General features: G+C 40.5%; 2 protein-coding genes across 6 annotated transcripts in view; both read left to right on the forward strand.

Annotated features, from left to right (window-relative positions):
• Positions 1–9,339, forward strand: part of LOC108699114 — a 39,796-nt gene extending 30,457 nt beyond the window's left edge. For 3 of the 5 annotated variants that reach the window (XM_041573524.1, XM_041573526.1, XM_041573528.1), the window contains 8 exons: positions 1,067–1,123; positions 1,273–1,332; positions 1,781–1,844; positions 2,057–2,238; positions 4,571–4,627; positions 7,360–7,400; positions 8,128–8,226; positions 8,836–9,338. In XM_041573524.1, coding sequence (XP_041429458.1) covers positions 1,067–1,123; positions 1,273–1,332; positions 1,781–1,844; positions 2,057–2,238; positions 4,571–4,627; positions 7,360–7,400; positions 8,128–8,226; positions 8,836–8,854 — 579 coding nt within the window. In that variant the 3' untranslated portion in view covers positions 8,855–9,338. Of the gene's footprint in view, positions 1–1,066; positions 1,124–1,272; positions 1,333–1,780; positions 1,845–2,056; positions 2,239–4,570; positions 4,628–7,359; positions 7,401–8,127; positions 8,227–8,835 lie in introns of all 5 variants that reach the window. The other 2 variants (XM_041573525.1, XM_018230973.2) reach the window with 1 other exon arrangement.
• Positions 1–19,435, forward strand: part of XB5762037.L (uncharacterized XB5762037 L homeolog) — a gene marked incomplete at its 5' end in the record, with an annotated part of 583,381 nt that overhangs the window by 190,539 nt on the left and 373,407 nt on the right.

Raw genomic sequence — 19,435 nt, forward strand, 5'->3', positions numbered from 1 at the left:
GTATTTTTCAACAAATTTGGCCATCGAACGATCAAAGTAAAATCGTTTGATCAACGATTTTAGCGTATGATCGAACGATTTTACTTCGAAGTATTGAAGTGGAAGTTGTTTTTTAAAGAGACAGTACTTCAATTATCGAATGGTCGAATATTCAAACTATTTTTACTTCGAATCGAATTCGAAGTAAATTCGAATTCGTAGTATCCTATTCAATGGTCGAAGTATCCAAATAATTTCTTTGAATTTTGAATTTTTTTACTTCAAAAATTCCCTTTAATTCACTTCGACCCTTAGTAAATTTGCTCCCAAGTGTTAAAGAAGAACTAGTAAGGAGGTCCCTGACCCATAAAGCTTACAATCTTAGATAATTTATAGGCTCAAATAGGAGGATATTAAGTGTTGCCATTTACAGTGGTTTTTACTGCATTATAAAGGGCAATAAAAGGTCAGATATTATGGGAGTGCTCCAAGAGGGAGCCTTTGAGTTATTGAGATTGGGCGAATATTATCTCCCCCTCAACATTTTGAATCATCTTCCTTGATTACACAGGGAATTACATTTAAAATTGTTATAGCTAGTAATGAGCAAATCTGTCCCATTTCGCTGTACCAAAAATGTGCGGAATGGCAAAAAATCAGAAAATGCCCCCAAAAACCCTTCTGGTAAGGAGGCTACCTTTGCTGGTTGTACAAACTGGACAAAGAGGTAGGGTGATGATACCAGGAGGTGGTCTGATGGATTTACAGTATTCACGGAAGGGGTTATGCCATCAGGGTTTGGAATAGGACATCAGGGGGTGGTGATTAATGTGATTTTGGATTGAAACAGACAGGCAGTTTCGAACCAGACAGCCCATAAAAAAAAAAAACAGGTTGTAAAGTTGAAAACCGGACACGTTGTAACCCTATTTCTAATAGTTGATGACTGTGTACTATTAAAAAGAAAAAAATTGCATATTCTTTTCTTGATTCTTAGAGAATCATTTTTCATCTATAATAAAGTTTAGGGCACCTAATTCATAGCTGGAATAAAAATAGTAAATGCTGGGTTTTTTTTTACTACCAGGTTAAAAAACAAACTAAAGACACAATTACATACAGTGACGTTCAATCAGATACTCAGGTAAGGAGGAAATTAATTTGCAGGATCACTTTTTGGTTCAGTTTGGAACTTTTCCACATATTTAATTCACCCTTTTTTTAAGAGAATACAGTGAAGCCTTAATTTTGCACCCCATGATTTTTAAATAGGAAACGTTTCATTTATTTCAGTTGATGAAAACTCAAACTAAAGGCACTACTACATACAGTGAAGGACAGCTAAATACTCAGGTATGGAAGTTTGGAAAAGTGTAGAATGTATTTTTGTTTTAAATTTAGAACATTTCCACGTGATTATCCAATGTAATTAATCAGTAGGAGCCAGGCATGATATTGAGGATGCAGAGAAACAACTAAATGGATATTTTTGTCACATTTTAATTACTCACAGTTTTTTTGTTTTTTTTTTGGAACTTCAGTAACTTATATCCTTATATTTTACAAGAGGGGTACTTTATTGATTATAAGTTACAGAGGAGTTCCATGACCATATCAAAACAAGAGGCCAAAGGCCATGGAACTCTGAGGTGACTTCTAAGATCCTCATATTTTGCAAAATACACATTTCAGTGAGTCATGTGACCGCAATTACATCACTAAGCTCCGATTATAACTGATGACATCACTAAGCACCATTTATAAGGCTATAATTACAAACAAGTGTTTCTTTCCTTAACAGAAGCTAGAAACTGATGCTTTTGCTGCTACTAACAGGCAACATGTGATGAGCAGTGTATCTGGTGGTATGTATTCTGCTGTTTAACAAAAATTTACAATTTAAAACTAATAAAAAACAGATAAAAAACCTTTGCTTACAAAGTGAAACTCAAATAGGACAGGTATTGAAAAAGCATTCTGCATTTTGCCCAATAGTTAAATGTTTAAGAAATCAACATTTTTATTATAATCAAAAAAAAATTTCATTTTATTTTGTTGAAACAATTCTACCTTGCAGATCATCTTGGATACTTTGGACAAAGTCTATATGGCGCCTCTTCACATTTGACCATGTTTGCTGGATTATCTGAAGTTTCAAGTCTATGTAAAGTTTGCTCCAGAGTATCGGTCCCAATCTCTGCGTTATGTTCCTGTTCCTTTACTGGATGCCATATGTCCTCAATGGAAAGTGGTCATAAGGTGATCTCAGGAGGAATTTTATGAAATACTAATTTTTAGAAAAAAATGTTTCCGTTATTTAACTACAATGCTGGGTGTCAGTTATTTATACTAATGGCATGACCAATGAAGCTTGCGTCAAGTGTTGCATTATTATCACGCTAAACTTCATGCCTAAACCTAAACATATACAATAATGCCATTTTATTTCATATATAGGTATGCGATCCCTTATCTTGAAACCCATTATCTGGAAAACTATTCCATTAAAAGCTCTGAATTACTAAAAGACCATCTCTCATAGACTCCATTTTATCCAAATAATCCAATTTTTTAAAAATGATTTCCTTTTTCTGTGTAATAATAAAACAGTAGCTTGTACTTGATCCCAACTAAGATATAATTAATCCTTATTGGAAACAAACCCAGCCTATTGGGTTAATTAAATGTTGACATGATTTTCTAGTAGACTAAAGGTATGAAGATCCAAATTACAGAAATATCCGTTCTCTAAAAACCTCAGGTCCCGAGTATTCCGGATACCAGGTCCCATACAGTACCTGTATATGAAATGTATGCTGTAGCATATTTAGATGCATGTTTGCACACAATTGTCTTTCTTCAAACAATTCTAGAAATTTAGATTTACACTACATAAATTGACTTTAGAGTAACATTTTAAGATTACATACAGAGATTGTGTGTATAATGAGAGTGGGTATTGGACAACACTGGCTGGCAATGATCTCTGTTTATAATCAATGTTTTTTTTAAACAGCTTGATAAATAAACAGCTTGAAAAATAAACCCCATAGAATGCTGTTTAAGGGACCACCATTTCAGGGATTGGTGGAAAGCAGGCCACCCCAGTTTTGAGAATCAGCACTCATTTAATAGATTATATAGAGTAATATCACTCTAATACTCAAGCTTAGATGTTACTGCACTACAAAACTGCCTATCGGCTCTCCAGGGCCAAATAAACGCAAGAAATTCTTCCAATCAGAATGCTGCATTTTTTCATAATATCCTTGCTGAAGGCATTAAATGTAATCCAGCCCCAAACACAGTAATGACAGTGTGTCTTTCTAATTATAGTTGCCATGTTTACTGGTCATAAAAACGAGACAAAGAGGCAATTGATATAAGGAGGCAGACTAATGATGAAGGGGCGGAAAATCAGTTTTATCAGATAGCCCCAAAAAAATTAGGCACTTTGGTTAAAAAACAGACAGTTGGTAACCCTACTTCCAGATTTATCAAGGGTCAAATTTTGAAGTGAAAAAACTTCGAAATTCGACCATGGAATAGGTGTAGCATGATAGTCAAAGGTTTTTTCCTTAAACTGAAAATCCTTCGAATCATTTGGTTCGTACGATTTAATCGTATGATCGTACGATTTTACAAAAAACCTTCAACTTCTCAAAACATAGCCAATGGCTCATATAGGTTAAACGGCAGGTTTAAGGTGGCGAAGTGTCAACGTTGAAGTTTTTTAAAGAGACAGTACTTCGATTTTCAAATGGTCGACTTTATGACGTTTTATCAATTCAAATCGAATTTTGGCCTATTTGATGGTCAAAGTACTCAAAAATTACTTCGAAATTCGAAGTTTTTGAATTCAAAAATTAATTTTGACCCTTAGTAAATGGGCCCCTTAATGTTTGATTACAAAGCCAAAATTATATTTCCTATTATTATTAATTTTGCATCTGTAATAAAGTTGAGGCCTAAGATGGTTAATTAACCCTCGATATTCGACTGTCTAAGTTGAATCCTTCGACTTCGAATATCGAATTCAAAGGATTTAGCGCTATTTGTTCGAACGAAAAATCGATTGAACGATTAAATCCTTCGAATCGTTCGATTCGATGGATTTTAATCCATCGATCGAACAATTTTTGTTCGACCAAAAAAAGATAGCAAAGCCTATGGGGACCTTCCCCATAGGCTAACATTGACTTCGGTAGCTTTTAGGTGGCGAACTAGGGGGTCGAAGTTTTTTCTTAAAGAGACAGTACGATTCTAAGTCGTAGTCGAAGGTCAAAGTTGCCCATTCGATGGTAGAAGTAGCCAAAATAAACCTTCGAAATTCTAAGTTTTTTTTTCTTCTATTCCTTCACTCGAGCTAAGTAAATGGATCACCTAATGTTTGATTAATTTGCACATTATTTGCCCTATTCTTATTAGTGAATCCTTTGGCATCTATAATAAAGTTTAGGCCAACCTCCACTAAAGAGATGAGGGTGTGCATAGGACAGCTTTGTGGAAGGTTTATGTCTCTTTACTATATTTATTTTCAAATGAATTATTTAGCTGGAAAATAGTAAATGTTATTTTTATTTTCTTTCAGGTTACAAAGCAATCTATTGAAACTATTACATACAGTGAAGGCCAGATGAATAGTCAGGTAAGAATCTGGATGGGCTGCCTGCAGAAACAGATGATATGGGACCTGAGACTATGGGGTGTGCTAACTATTTGACAAAAAGCAACCAATATTTTGAAGAATCTTCCTAAACTACATAGGCATTTACATTCAAAATATATTAAAACAGAGAATGTGTTCTAGAAATGTATGTTAATCAGAGCTCATTTGCTGCATTGCTAAAGGTTGAAGCATGTAGTGAGATAGGGACAAATATTGTTTTAATAATCTCTAATATAACTGGACTATAAAACTTTCTTTCCAGGACCAGTGGGTAAAACAATGCAAGAAAATACTCCAATACATGCTCCCTATACACCTGTTCATGCTATCTCAGTTGAAGGCATTCAATTCTATCTAACCTCTTAATAACAGTTTGTGCATGCCCTCCTAATTTGAGTTTGCTACCTTTGCTGGTTGTTAAAACTAGACAAATGGTCAGGGTGAAGATGACAGGGGGTGGGCTGATGATACTTAGGGGTGTCAGATGGATCTGTACAATTCAGGGGCAGGCTTGTGCTGTATGATAAGAATTCAGAAGGTGGTGATTGGCCAGGTTTTTGTCTTGTTGTCAAAGAGCTGAAATCCAGACAACCAGTTTAGTTTTGAATCATACAGCCCCTGAAAAAGAAAGACTATCTACTTCAACAGGTGGCAACACAACTTCTAAAATTTGATGATGGTGAAATCTTATAAACCCACATTCTTATCCCTGGTCTTATCAAAGAATCTGTAATAAAGTTTAGGACACCTATGCTGGAGAGTTTTTTCTTTTCAAAGGAATTATTTAGCCAGAATGAAAATAGCAAATTTCAGAATAAAAAACAAAGGTACTTTTCTATACAGTGATGGTCAGATAAATAAATAGATAGGAAGTAAGGAATTTGCAGGATTTTTTTTTTTTATTTTAGATTGGTTAGGAACTTTTCTATTGATTAGTCACTGGCAGTGATGGGCAAATTTGACCTGTTTCATTTCGCCAAAAATTCACCGCCGGCGAAATGTCGCAGACGCCCATTAAAGTCTATGGGCGTCAAAAAAAATTTGTCGCGCAGCGAAATTATTTTGTCGCACGTCTTTTTTTTTGACGCACGTCTCCATACAAGTCTATGGGCGTCATTTTTTCGGCGAAACAAGGCGAAAAAATTCGCCCATCCCTAGTCACTGGGACTGAGAGTAGACATGAGATCCAGGCTGTGGAGAAATTAGGGAAAATGTGTCACTTATTGTAAATACTCTGTTCTTTTAGCATTTATATATTTTTACAATATGTTACAAAGTTAATCTACTAAAATAAAATCAGCAAGGCTCCAGAAGCATCAGACATGAGAGTGGTCAGATATCAGCACTGATTAAGGTTGGCAGTTACAGAACTAACAGGATAATAGTGCACCCAGGAACAGGCATAGCTGAGATCTAAAATTGGCACTATTTCTAGGCTGAATTTGGTATTTAGGTGTTTTAACATTTAAGTGTTTAATGTTTTTGTGGCAATGTGCCTTGTAATGGCATTAAAATGCTATCCCTCCTTGCTTCGCATCATGATGTAAGAATTATGGGGCTGGTGAGATAAGAATTGTGGACTATTTTTCCCAGTAAATGGGGACTCTATGAACCCTATTGTGGTGAAAGCTATAACTGAATAGCAGCAGAATTGATGACTTCAACGATAGAGAGTGGATTAATTAATTTGGGGCTAAGTTTAAGGGAAGAAATCTGGTTAAGTAGTTCAGATGCTTCATTGGATTGAGGATGCTTATCTGAATAAAAATGAAATTTTCATCCTATGGGATTTGCAGAGGCATCTACAAGATTTAGGTATAAATATAAAGCATCTTTTAGAAATTTTCCAAAAGCAGCCCACTGTTTAGGAAAAAAAATCCCTAGCTGATGAGATAATCGGAGCAGAAACCAGGTCAGAAACTCAATCAATTGCACGAGCAACCACTAATCAGGCCCTTAAAGATGCAAACAAATTTAATGTAAAAATGCAGCATTTAAAAGTTGGAAAATCCATGTAGAATTCAATGGAAGCTGTCCTAGGCAAAGGGGAAGATTAAAGCTGATGAGATGAGTTTTCTGTGAGCACTAATTTTACACTTAGGGGCACATTTACTAAGCTCGAGTTAAGGATTAGAAGGAAAAAAACTTCGAGCTACTTCGACCATCGAATTGGCTACTTCGACCTTCGACTACGACTTCGAATCGATTAAAAGTATAAATCTTTCGACTATTTGACCATTCGATAGTCGAAGTCTCTTTAAAAAAAAACTTCGACTACCTACTTCGCCACCTAAAACCTACCGAGCACCAATGTTAGCCTATGGGGACCTTCCCCATAAGCTTTGCAAGCAATTTCTGATCGAAGGAAAACCGTTTGATCGATGGATTAAAATCCTTCGAATCGTTCGATTTGAAGGATTTAATTGTTCGATCAAATGATTTTTCATTCGATTGTTCGATCAAACTAAATGCGGTAAATCCATCGACTTCGATATTCGAAGTCGAAGGATTTTACTACAATGGTCGGCTATTGAGTGTTAATTAACCCTCGATATTCAACCCTTAGTAAATGTGCCCCTTAATCATGATAAATCTGCCCTAAGATGTGAGTGATTTAATTCAATTTGAGTTTTTCAAACCTCCATTATGTCCATATGTCCCTCCATATAAATATTTGGAATAAAACAATATTTTATTTTTATTTCTTTTAGAATGATGAAATACGTGAAGACAATATTACAGATGATATAAGGTAAGACATTTGCAGCTATTTCCTTTCAAGTTTTGCTTAGAACTTTTACACATATTTGTCAAATAGATGTGATCAGTAAATGCCAAAAATTTCAATTATGGATGAGAAGCTAATAATAAAAGACTGACTTACTGGGTACTTTATAAAAATACTACAAAAAGCCATCTCATGAGTTGGTCTGGATCCCAATAGGTTTTGAAAACACTATTTAGGAAAGGGGGCAGCAGCACTAGCAGGAACATTCACTGGAATGTCCAGAGCCTATGAATTCTATATTGGTCAGGCTCTAACGCAAATGCTCCCATCTGTGAGTTTGTGTCAGCATTGCTTTATGTGCAGTATATTTACCAGACGAATATAATTGCATTCTATGAGGAGGTGAGCAGGAACCCAGCAACGTACCTTTCCCTGGAGCACAAGTACTTATTAGTGGGCACTAAAGGGAGTGATGGCTTCAATAGAATTTTCTAATTGTCCCAGTGTTCTTAATAGAGTACCATATGGCTTTGTCCTGGGTTCTTTGCTTTTTAATCGGTTCATAAATTACTTTGTCTTATGGAAGTGTGTTAGGAGCCTCCTTAAGTGAGAAGGATTTGGGGATTTGTGTGGATAACAGACTGTGTAACTCTAGGCAGCATCACTCACTGTCAACTAATACAAATAAAGTACTGTCTTGCTTAAAAGGGTGCTGACTTGAGAGATGAAAACATAATTTGCCTCTTTTTAGATCCCTCTTAAGGCCTCGTCTTGAGAATCCAGTGCAGAGACGTGCAATTAAACTGGTTAAAGGAATGGAAGAATTAAGCTATGAAGAAAGACAATCAAGGTTTGGGTTGTTTTCTTACTCTTTACAACTACATTAGAGGACATTCTAGACATATAGTGGGGAATATTTACATAGTAACAAAGAATGAGAGGCCAGCTGTTTAGACATGGGGAACAGATCTTTTACTTGAACCAATGTAAATGGTTCTTCACAGTCAGGACAGTGAGGTTGTGGAATGCACTGCCGGGTGATGTTGTGATGCTGATTCAGTTAATGACTAGAAGAGTGGCTTGGATAAGCTATTGGACAAGCATAATATGCAGGGATCAGTATTCTCAATATCTACAATTAGTTATATCTATGTATGTTTATACATCAAAATACATGTTTATAAATTTATGTTTGTGTGTATATATGTGTAAATCGACTTATTTTCAAGCAGATTCTGTTGTAAAGATGTCCGTGGTGTGCCATCAATTTGCCCTCGATGTGTATATATATATATATATATATATATATATATATATATATATATATATATATATATATATATATATATATATATATATATGTATACTGTGTGTGTTTACTCACACTAGGGATCGCTTGCAGGGTCTGAATATGAAAGCCATAAATTAATGAATCGTCTCTTCCCATTCTTTTCTACAGTGGAAACTTTCCCCTGTAGCTCACAATCAAACAGACAGGGTCCATAGACTTGGGCAACATCACATCAACCTACATCTGTAGCCCTGAGAATTCTACTTCATGCAGTAAACATGTTACGAAGTCTGCACATACTTATAACAGTTTGCAAACTGACCTATGTGACAACATAATGAGGGAGAATCAATGAGTGGAAATGCACAGAAGAGACTTGCAGCCAACGGTTATAAGACCAGAACTTTGCAGCAATGGATTCCTTGAAATTCTCAAGACATGAGGGAGGACTAAAAATTGGAGAAATTGTGTTTGGAGGGCCCTTTACTTGTCTTTTAATTATTTTTTCTTTTTGAATCCAAATCAACTATTTGCTTATAATCTGCTTACATGGATGCTATTTGCTCATTTTCCTGCTATTAATTCAATAAGCATTACGGTATATCAATCAATGTGGTATTGTTGTTCATTCCTTTGTATATTGGCTGCAAAGCTGTTGATGGAACAACTTTCTTGACTACTTGGTGGTCAGCTGGCAGGTGGCGCTGTTGTAACAATATTCATTCATAGTAACAGTACGGGCCGATTCACTAAGGGTCGAATATCGAGGGTTAATTAACCCTCGATATTCGACTAGGAATTGAAATCCTTCGACTTCGATAGATAGTTCGATCGAACGTTTCGAAGGATTTAAATCCAACGATCGAAGGAATATCCTTCGATCAAAAAAAGTTAGCCAAGCCTATGGGGACCTTCCCCATAGGCTAACATTGACTTCGGTAGCTTTTAGATGGCGAACTAGGGGGTCGAAGTATTTTTTAAAGAGACAGTACTTCGACTATCGAATGGTCGAATAGTCGAACGATTTTTACTTTGAATCCTTCCATTCAAAGTCGTAGTCTTAGTCGAAGTAGCCCATTCGATGGTCGAAGTAGCCCAAAAAAAACTTCGAAATTCAAAGTTTTTTAACTTCGAATCCTTCACTCGAAGTTAGTGAATCGGCCCCTACATGTATCCCTTAATATCTTAAAATAAATAATGAATGTAAATGACAAAAGTTCTTAGAATAGCCCTCTCATCAATTTTACATTCACTTATTTCAAAGGTTTACTTATCCTTTAAGGAAAGAAACCCCAAGGTCCCGAGCATTTTGGATGGCAGGTCCCATAGCTGTACTATAAAGTGATTTAGGTATTTGACTAGTAGGGATGTAGCGAACGTCGGAAAAAAAGTTCGCTAACATATTTGCGAACTTGCGTCAAAAATGCGAACGGTTCGCGAACGTCGCGAACCCCATAGACTTCAATGGGAAGGCGAATTTTAAAAGCTAAAAAAGACATTTCTGGCCAGAAAAATGATTTTAAAGTTGTTTAAAGGGTGCAACGACCTGGACAGTGGCATGCCAGAGGGGGATCAAGGGCAAAAATGTATCTGAAAAATACATTGTTGACACAGCGCTGCGTTTTGTGCTGTAAAGGGCAGAAATCACACTACATTTCTAAACCTGTGTAATATAAACTGCTTTAAAACGTCCGGCATCTACATGCCAATCAAGTCGTGTAAAGGTTACAGCCTGTTCACACGCAAAGACGAAACGCGGCGCTTACTGCAACGCAAAAAAAACGCAAAGAGCTTTAATGAATGATACCGTCAAGTGAGCAAATAATAATTGTTAATTACTAGTTGAGCTTGTCACCTCCAGGATGTTCGTCCTGTTGGTGGCAATATTTCTGTAGTGGTGTGTTTAGCAGTCACCGTGCTTGTGCGCACGTGCACGGTCAGGCAGAGGTAATTCAATGTACAGTGAAGTGAACCAAAAAACACTGATTCTGCAGTGTGGGCCCAGTTTTGGTCTACTTTATTGATCACCTGCGGTGACCATAAAAGATGCGATTTTGCCACTGTTGCAGAACCCTGAAAAATTAGGCATGTGTACTTTCCTGAAAAATTATGTTTTTTTTGTCGCAGCCACTGAAGCACAGAGGCCAGAAAAAATATGCCATATGAATGCTAAAAATATAAAAAATTTTTGTCGCAGCCACTGAAGCACAGAGGCCAGAAAAAATATGCCATATAAATGCTGAAAATATGAATTTTTTTGGTTGCAGCCACTGAAGCACAGAGGCCAGAAAAACTCAGGATTTACCTGGATTCAAATGAAACCAGTAGGGTTTGCACCCTAGTTTGTAACGGTGGCGGAGGGAGGAGGACGCTAAAGGACAGCTGTGTGTGGAGTCATGAGGCGTGCAAAGAAGGACAGCTGCATGGGGAGTCAGAACAAGTCTTCCGGAGTGCAGTAACCCTCCGAGATCCACGCCTCGTTCATTTTAATAAAGGTCAGGTAATCCACACTTTTGTGACCTAGGCGAGTTCTCTTCTCAGTTACAATCCCTCCTGCTGCACTGAAGGTTCTTTCTGAGAGGACACTTGAGGCGGGGCAAGACAAGAGGTTCATGGCAAATTGTGACAGCTCTGGCCACAGATCAAGCCTGCGCACCCAGTAGTCCAGGGGTTCATCGCTCCTAAGAGTGTCGATATCTGCAGTTAATGCCAGGTAGTCCGCTACCTGCCGGTCGAGGCGTTCTTTGAGGGTGGATCCCGAAGGGTTCTGGCGCTGCCTTGGACTGAAAAACATTTGCATGTCTGACGTTACAGAGTGGCCAAAGTGCATTGTCCTTGCAGGTGTGCTCGTGGCAGGATTACTGGCACCTCTGCCCCTGGAATGTTGATGAGTTCCTGAAGTGACATCACCCTTAAAAGCATTGTACAACATGTTTTGCAGGCTGGTTTGTAAATGCAGCATCCTTTCGGACTTGTGGTACGTTGGTAACATTTCTGCCACTTTATGCTTGTACCGAGGGTCTAGTAGCGTTGCGACCCAGTACAGGTCCTTCTCCTTAAGCCTCTTGATACGGGGGTCCTTCAACAGGCATGACAGCATGAAAGACCCCATTCTCACAAGGTTGGATGCAGAGGTATCCATCTCCGCTTCCTCGTTATCAAGGACTACATCATCCACGGTCTCCTCCCCCCAGCCACATACAAGACCAGGGGTCCCCAAAAGGTCACCACAAGCCCCCTGGGAAGCCTGCTCCTGTTGGTCCTCCTCCTCCACAAAGCCACCTTCCTCCTCTGACTCCACTTCTGACACCTCTCCCTGCGTTGCAGCAGGTGCCTGGGCTCGTTCTGGTGATTCCGACCAGAAATCGTGCGCTTCCTGCTCCTCGTCACGCTGGTCTACAGCCTCATCTGTCAATCGTCGCACGGCACGCTCCAGGAAGAAAGCAAAGGGTATTAGGTCGCTGATGGTGCCTTCGGTGCGACTGACCATGTTTGTAACCTCTTCAAAAGGGCGCATGAGCCTGCAGGCATCGCGCATAAGCACCCAGTAACGTGGGAAAAAAATCCCCAGCTCTGCAGATCCAGTCCTACCACCCAGTTCAAACAGGTATTCATTGACGGCTCTTTGTTGTTGCAGCAGACGTTCCAACATGAGGAGCGTTGAATTCCAGCGAGTCTGGCTGTCGCAAATTAAACGCCTGACTGGCATGTTGTACCGCTGCTGAATGTCAGCAAGGCGTGCCATGGCTGTGTAGGAACGTCTGAAATGGGCCGACACCTTCCTGGACTGCCTGAGAACGTCCTGGAATCCTGGGTACTTCGAGACAAAACGTTGGACTATTAAATTCAGAACATGTGCCATGCAGGGCACATGTGTTAAATTGCCCAGTCTCAGTGCTGCCAACAGATTGCTTCCATTGTCACACACCACTTTTCCGATCTTCAGTTGGTGTGGGGTCAGCCACCGATCGGCCTGTGACTGCAGAGATGAAAGGAGTACAGATCCGGTATGGTTTCTGCTTTCCAGGCATGTCATCCCCAAGACAGCATGACAACGGCGTACCTGGCACGTCGAATAGCCTAGGGGGAGCTGGGGTGCACAGGTGTGGAGGAGGAGGACCCAGCAGCAGAGGAGGAAGAAGAGGAAGAAGACGAGGTAGAGAGCGAAGGAGGAGTAGAGGTGGTGGCAGAACCGCGTGCAATCCGTGGCGGTGACACCAACTCCACTGTTGTTGTTGAGCCACACATTCCCTGCTTCCCAGCCATTACCAAGTTCACCCAGTGGGCAGTGTAGGTGACATACCTGCCCTGACCATGCTTGGAGGACCATGCGTCAGTAGTCATATGGACCTTTGGCCCAACATTAAGTGACAGAGATGCGGTGACTTGGCTCTGCACATGGTGGTACAGGTGTGGTATTCCCTTTTTTGAAAAAAAATTGCGGCTGGGTACCTTCCACTGCGGTGTCCCAATTGCTACAAATTTGCGGAAGGCCTCAGAGTCCACCAGCTGGTATGGTAAAAGCTGGTGGGCTAAGAGTGCGGACAAGCCAGCTGTCAGACGCCGGGCAAGGGGATGACTCGCAGACATTGGCTTCTTACGCTCAAACATGGCCCTCACAGAAACTTGGCTGGGGGCAGATGACTGGGAATGGGAACTGGTGGTCAAGGTGGAAGGCGGAGTGGAGGGTGGTTCAGACGGGTCAAGGACAGCAGAGGTAGAGCAGTAAGATGCTGGACCAGAAGGAGGGTGGCTTTTAGTTTGTCTGTTGCCTTTGAGGTGTTGCTCCCAAAGTGCTTTGTGCTTGCCGTTCATGTGCCTTCGCATAGAAGTTGTACCTATGTGGCTGTTGGGCTTCCCAAGACTCAGTTTCTGACTGCACTCATTGCAAATTACAACGCTTTTTTCAGAGGCACACACATTAAAAAAATCCCACACTGCTGACCTTTTTGAAGCTGGCAATCTGGCGGTAATAGTAGAAGTTGGCGGCGTTGGCGGCAATGGTGGGTGCGTTGGCCGGCTGACCACAGGTGCCGATACATGTTGTTGCCCTACTGTTCCCTGCGAGCTGTCCTCCCTGCTTCTTCTAAGTCTTATTCTCCTCCTGCCTCTCTCACTCTCCGTCTCTCCATCTGAACTATCCTCCTCTTGCTCTCTTCTACTGGGCACCCACAAAACATCAATCTCCTCATCATCATTCTCCTCAGATGCATCAATTTCTTCTAACAGCTCACAAAAGGAAGCAGCAGCGGGGACCTCCTCATCACTCATTATGTCTATCTCTGTTGTGTTCTCTGCCAGAATTAAATCTAGTGTAACGTCCTCATCTCCTTCATCTTCTTCTGCCAATAATGGTTGCGCATCACTCAGTTCAAGAAACTCATGTGAAAATAACTCCTCTGACTCCAGTGAAGAAGGGGCGCCGGTGGTGGAGGAAGTGTTACGTGGGGTGCCCATAGCAGTGGAGGATGTTGTGGTAAAGTTAGAAACGGTAGAGGATGGGGTGTGCTGTGTAAGCCAGTCAACTACCTCTTCAGCATTTTGGGAGTTCAGGGTCATTGCCTTTTTAAAACTGGGCAATTTCCTAGGGCCACAGGATAGCATAGCAGCACGGCCCCTAGTGCCTCTGCGTGGCGGCCTGCCTTTGCCTGGCATTATTTTTAAAACAACAACAACTCAGGTGGTGTTTCTGGAGACAGTATTATTATTGATATTTAGACAGAATGTGAAAAAGCTCACACAGCTAGATGGCAGTTGTTTGAAAATGAAGAACACACTGGGCAAACAATGCCTACAAGGTCAACGTATACACTACTACAGCAGTGGATACGGAATATATTATTGCTGCTTGAAAAACGTCACTCGGGTGGTGTTTCTGGAGACGGTATTATTATTGATATTTAGACAGAATGTGAAAAAGCTCACACAGCTAGATGGCCGTTGTTTGAAAATGAAGAACACACTGGGCAAACAAATTGAAACAATGCCTGCAAGGTCAACGTATACACTACTACAGCAGTGGATACGGAATATATTATTGCTGCTTGAAAAACGTCACTCAGGTGGTGTTTCTGGAGACGGTATTATTATTGATATTTAGACAGAATGTGAAAAAGCTCACACAGCTAGATGGCCGTTGTTTGAAAATGAAGAACACACTGGGCAAACAATGCCTACAAGGTCAACGTATACACTACTACAGCAGTGGATACGGAATATATTATTGCTGCTTGAAAAACGTCACTCAGGTGGTGTTTCTGGAGACGGTATTAATATTGATATTTAGACAGAATGTGAAAAAGCTCACACAGCTAGATGGCCGTTGTTTGAAAATGAAGAACACACTGGGCAAACAAATTGAAACAATGCCTGCAAGGTCAACGTATACACTACTACAGCAGTGGATACGGAATATATTATTGCTGCTTGAAAAACGTCACTCAGGTGGTGTTTCTGGAGACGGTATTATTATTGATATTTAGACAGAATGTGAAAAGCTCACACAGCTAGATGGCAGTTGTTTGAAGAACACACTGGGCAAATAATGCCTGCAAGTGCACTACTATTGGTGCACTACTACGAAGAACAGCAAACAGCACTGGACACGTTAAAGAACAGTAAGATAAGTAAAATAAAAAAAAATATATATGTATATTAAAAAAAAAAATTACTCGGGTTGGTGCTGCTGAACTACTAGGAGCAGCACAGTAGCACACCAGTCCCACTCCCCAACACAGCTAGACTAATAGCACTGGGCTCTTATAGTAGCAACTAGCAAAGTAAAAAAACAAAAAATAAAATAAAAGCAGTCCTTACAAGGACTATTGGGTTATTACAGCAGTCAGCAGATGAGATCAGCAGCAGTGCCCACAGCAGCTACACACAGAGCACTGCAGTAGAAGGTAGATTACTAGCCAGCAAAGCTACCTAACCTAAAATGTCCCTCAAATCCCTGCAGAGTTCTGTCCCTCCAATACAGAGCAGTATCAAGTAGATTACTAGCCAGCAAACTTACTATCAACTGTCCCTCAAATCACTAACAGCTCTCTCCCTACACTAGCTCTTTCAAGCACACACAGGCAGAATGAAAAAACGCTGCAGGGCTTCAGTTTATATATGAAAGGGGAGTGGTCCACGGGGTGTGGGGGTGGTCCAGGAGGGAGAGCTTCCTGATTGGCTGCCATGTATCTGCTGGTCTGGGGTGAGAGGTAAAAAAAAAGCGCCAGCTAAGGCGAACCCAAAATGTCGAACGTCGCGCGACGTTCGCGAACATTCGGCGAGCGCGAACAGTCGATGTTCGCGCAAACAAGTTCACCGGCGAACAGTCCGCGACATCCCTAGTAGACATAAGGCATGAAGATCCAAATTATGAAAAGATCTATCTATCAAGAAAACCTCAGGTCCCGAGCATGAGTCTGCATTCTCTAATTCAGTGACACCCCAAGGCCCCAGTAACAACATACCTCCCAACATTTACGAAACAGAAAGAGACACAAAAAGATTTGGCGCACGTAGTGTGCTAAATTGTTTTTGGCCATGCCCATTTTTTGTGGCCACACCCCCTAATTACCAAGTTCATTTTACATAATGTGGCAGGTTATGAATGTTTGAACACATTTCTGTGATTTTTATGTGTTATTACAGCTTTGCAAATGAAGGTGAATTGCCCTTTAAGCTGTGAGTCTAACTTCTTATCTTATCAAACTGTTACAAAGAATGTCACGTATCTATCCTGGGCTGTCTGCCAAGACACAATTAAGATAGAAACTTTGTATCTGTTTCTGGCTGTTCAGTGCAGCAGATCAAAGAGAAACCCGGGACTTATCAGTACAAATCAGTGACAGCGGGTTGAGCTGTCAAATGCGGGACTGTCCTGCTCAATACGGGACAGTTGGGAGGTATGTAACAAGACAGACAAGAATGGTAGTGCAACTGAAACTGTAAGAAAGTATTCATTAGAAAAATGGCGATCAACAGCAGGACAATTTGTTTTTAATAGATCAGACTAAAACTGCAATAACTATAACAATTCAGCACGAATAGCCCCCTGAAGGAATCTCAAACCTTGGAGTGCACACCTACAGTAAGTCCCACAACATATTGTCAGCTGGATATAGTGTGTACTGGTGAGGGGCCCCTTACTGAGATGAAAAGACTGGATGGGCTGTAAATGACAGAGCAAAGTAAAAGGTAAACTCCACTTTATGTTAAAGGGGAAGTTCATCTTTGCGTTAACTTTTAGTATGATGTAGAGAGTGATATTCTGAAACAATTTGCAATCGGTATTCTTTTTTTTATTTTTTATGTTTTTTGAGTTATTTAGCTTTTTATTCGGCAGCTCTCCAATTAGCGTTAGCGTCAATATAGTTGCTAGGGTCCAAACGACCCTAGCAACCATGCACTGATTTGAATAAAAGACTGGAATATGAATTAGAAAGGCCTGAATAGAAAGATGAGTAATAAAAAGTGTTTGTAGCCTTGCAGAGCATTTCTTTTTAGATGGGGTCAGTGACTCCTATTTGAAAGATAGAAAACGTCAGAAGAAAAAGGCAAATAATTAAAAATAACTTTAAAAAAAAAAAGACCAATTGAATAGTTGCTTAGAATTGACCATTCTATAACATATTTAGGGGCAGATTTATCAAGGGTCGAATTTCAAACTCCAATAACTTTGAAAAAAAAAACTTTTCATCAAATTGTTCGAATTGAACTGAGATCATATTTGATCTACTTCGATTCAAAGTTTTTTTTTTAAAACAAAACTTCGATTTTTCAAAGTCCACCAAATGACTCCTAATGGGTTCTAGGAGGTCCCCCATAAGCTAAAACATCAATTCGGCACGTTTAAGATGGTCAAATTTTTACTTTGACCCTTGATAAATCGGCCCCTAAGTGTTAACGTAAATGTGAACTGCCCCTTTTAACTGAATTTTATCTATGAGTGTAAAGGCAACACAAGATGGCAAAAGTATAAATGGTGCTCCCTGTGGTTTATTTGGATGGAGGGGGAAGCTGAGGAATCTCTGAAGTCACCCGAGCAACTGTGCTGATGCACTGGAACAACACTCTCAGATGATGGTTGTAGTAAGTAGGGCCACATTGTGCATTGTGTAAACATCCAGCAACCCAGGCACTCCCCAGTTCATAGTAGCCACACAGTCTCCCAGATATAACAGGGCACTGTTAGGGCACAATATGTTTCTCCCGCCACTGGATGAGTAGGATAATGGCTGGCTGTATAACTTGTAACCCAAGAGTTAATAAGAAGGCTTTCTCCTCATCAACATGGCTGGCAGCGTCGGACTCGCCCACCGGGATACCAGGAAAACTCCCGGTGGGCCCAGGTATCAGTGGGCCCTCTTGATTCTAACCATTTGGCTTTTTCCATGGTCATTCCAAATTTCTTTAAGATGCTTGATAATGGAAGAAAAGAGTATAGTTTGTAGTGATAAAATACTAGAAAAATAAAGAGGAGTGAGGAGAGTAGGAATAATAGTTTGGAAGTGGGCCTACGATCTAAGGTTTTCTGGTGGGCCCCTGGCATCCCAGTCCGACACTACAGGCTGGATCTCACTAGGCCCTTGAAAAAAATTCCTTCAGGGAACAGCAACAACTCCCAGCAGGCTTCACACTGCAATGTTTCCCCCTGCAGATTAAAGGAAAACTATACCCCCAAAATGAACACTTAAGCAACAGATAGTTCATATCATATTAAGTGGCATATTAAAGAATCTTACCAAACTGGAATATATATTTAAGTAAATATTGCCCTTTTACATCTCTTGCCTTGAACCACCATTTCATGATGGTCTGTGTGCTGCCTCAGAGATCACCTGACCAGAAATACTTCAACTCTAACTGTAACAGGAAGAAGTGTGGAAGTAAAAGACACAACTCTGTCTGTTAATTGGCTCATGTGACCTAACCAGGGCCGGAACTAGGGGTAGGCAGAGTAGGCACGTGCCTAGGGCGCAAAGCTGAGGGGGCGCCAGGCACGTACCTGCTCTGTCGCCTACCCCGTGTCCGGTCCTTTGTCTCCCTGACTGGCGCCGGTAATTTGTTTAAAATGCGTGTAATTTCACGTATGCGTGCCAGCGCGTAGTTTCACGCATGCGCACCAGCGCGTAGTTTCACGCATGCGCGATTGAGCACACACGAAGCCGGTGTCCCTGCCCGGCCAGGTTGCCTAGGGCGCCTGGCCGGGTTGGCCTGGCTCTGGACCTAACAGGTATGGTTTGTTGGTATGTTTGTGAGTACAGTGAATCCTACGATCCCAGGGGGCGGCCCTTATTTTTTATCTCTTTATGATTACCCAATGGCACATACTACTAGAAAAGTATATTATTATGAAAATGGTTTATTTATATGAAGCAGGATTTTACATATGAGCTGTTTTATGCAATATCTTTTTATAGAGAACTACATTGTTTGGGGGGTATAGTTTTCCTTTAACAGCAGTCTCTCTGGCCAAACACTCAACAGGCTGCCAGTCTCTAAATATCCCGTTACATCTCTCCTCTCCTGGTCTTTGTGTTTCTCTTATTGTGGTCTGACTGTACCATAATAAAGATGGTTAACATAAAGCTTGTCTTACATGGATCCACATAATACATGCAGACTTGCTTGCTCCTGACTGTCGGAGAAGCCAGGGCATGGCCAGATATCAAGCAGCATGGCTGGAAACAATTATATCGCAATGAATGTGTCATTAACCTGATTGGTCAGCACCAACCCCCCATGTGACCCCATGATTAGCCTGTGGAGCAGA

Source organism: Xenopus laevis, chromosome 8L (assembly GCF_017654675.1).
Source record: "Xenopus laevis strain J_2021 chromosome 8L, Xenopus_laevis_v10.1, whole genome shotgun sequence".
NCBI lineage: Eukaryota > Metazoa > Chordata > Amphibia > Anura > Pipidae > Xenopus > Xenopus laevis.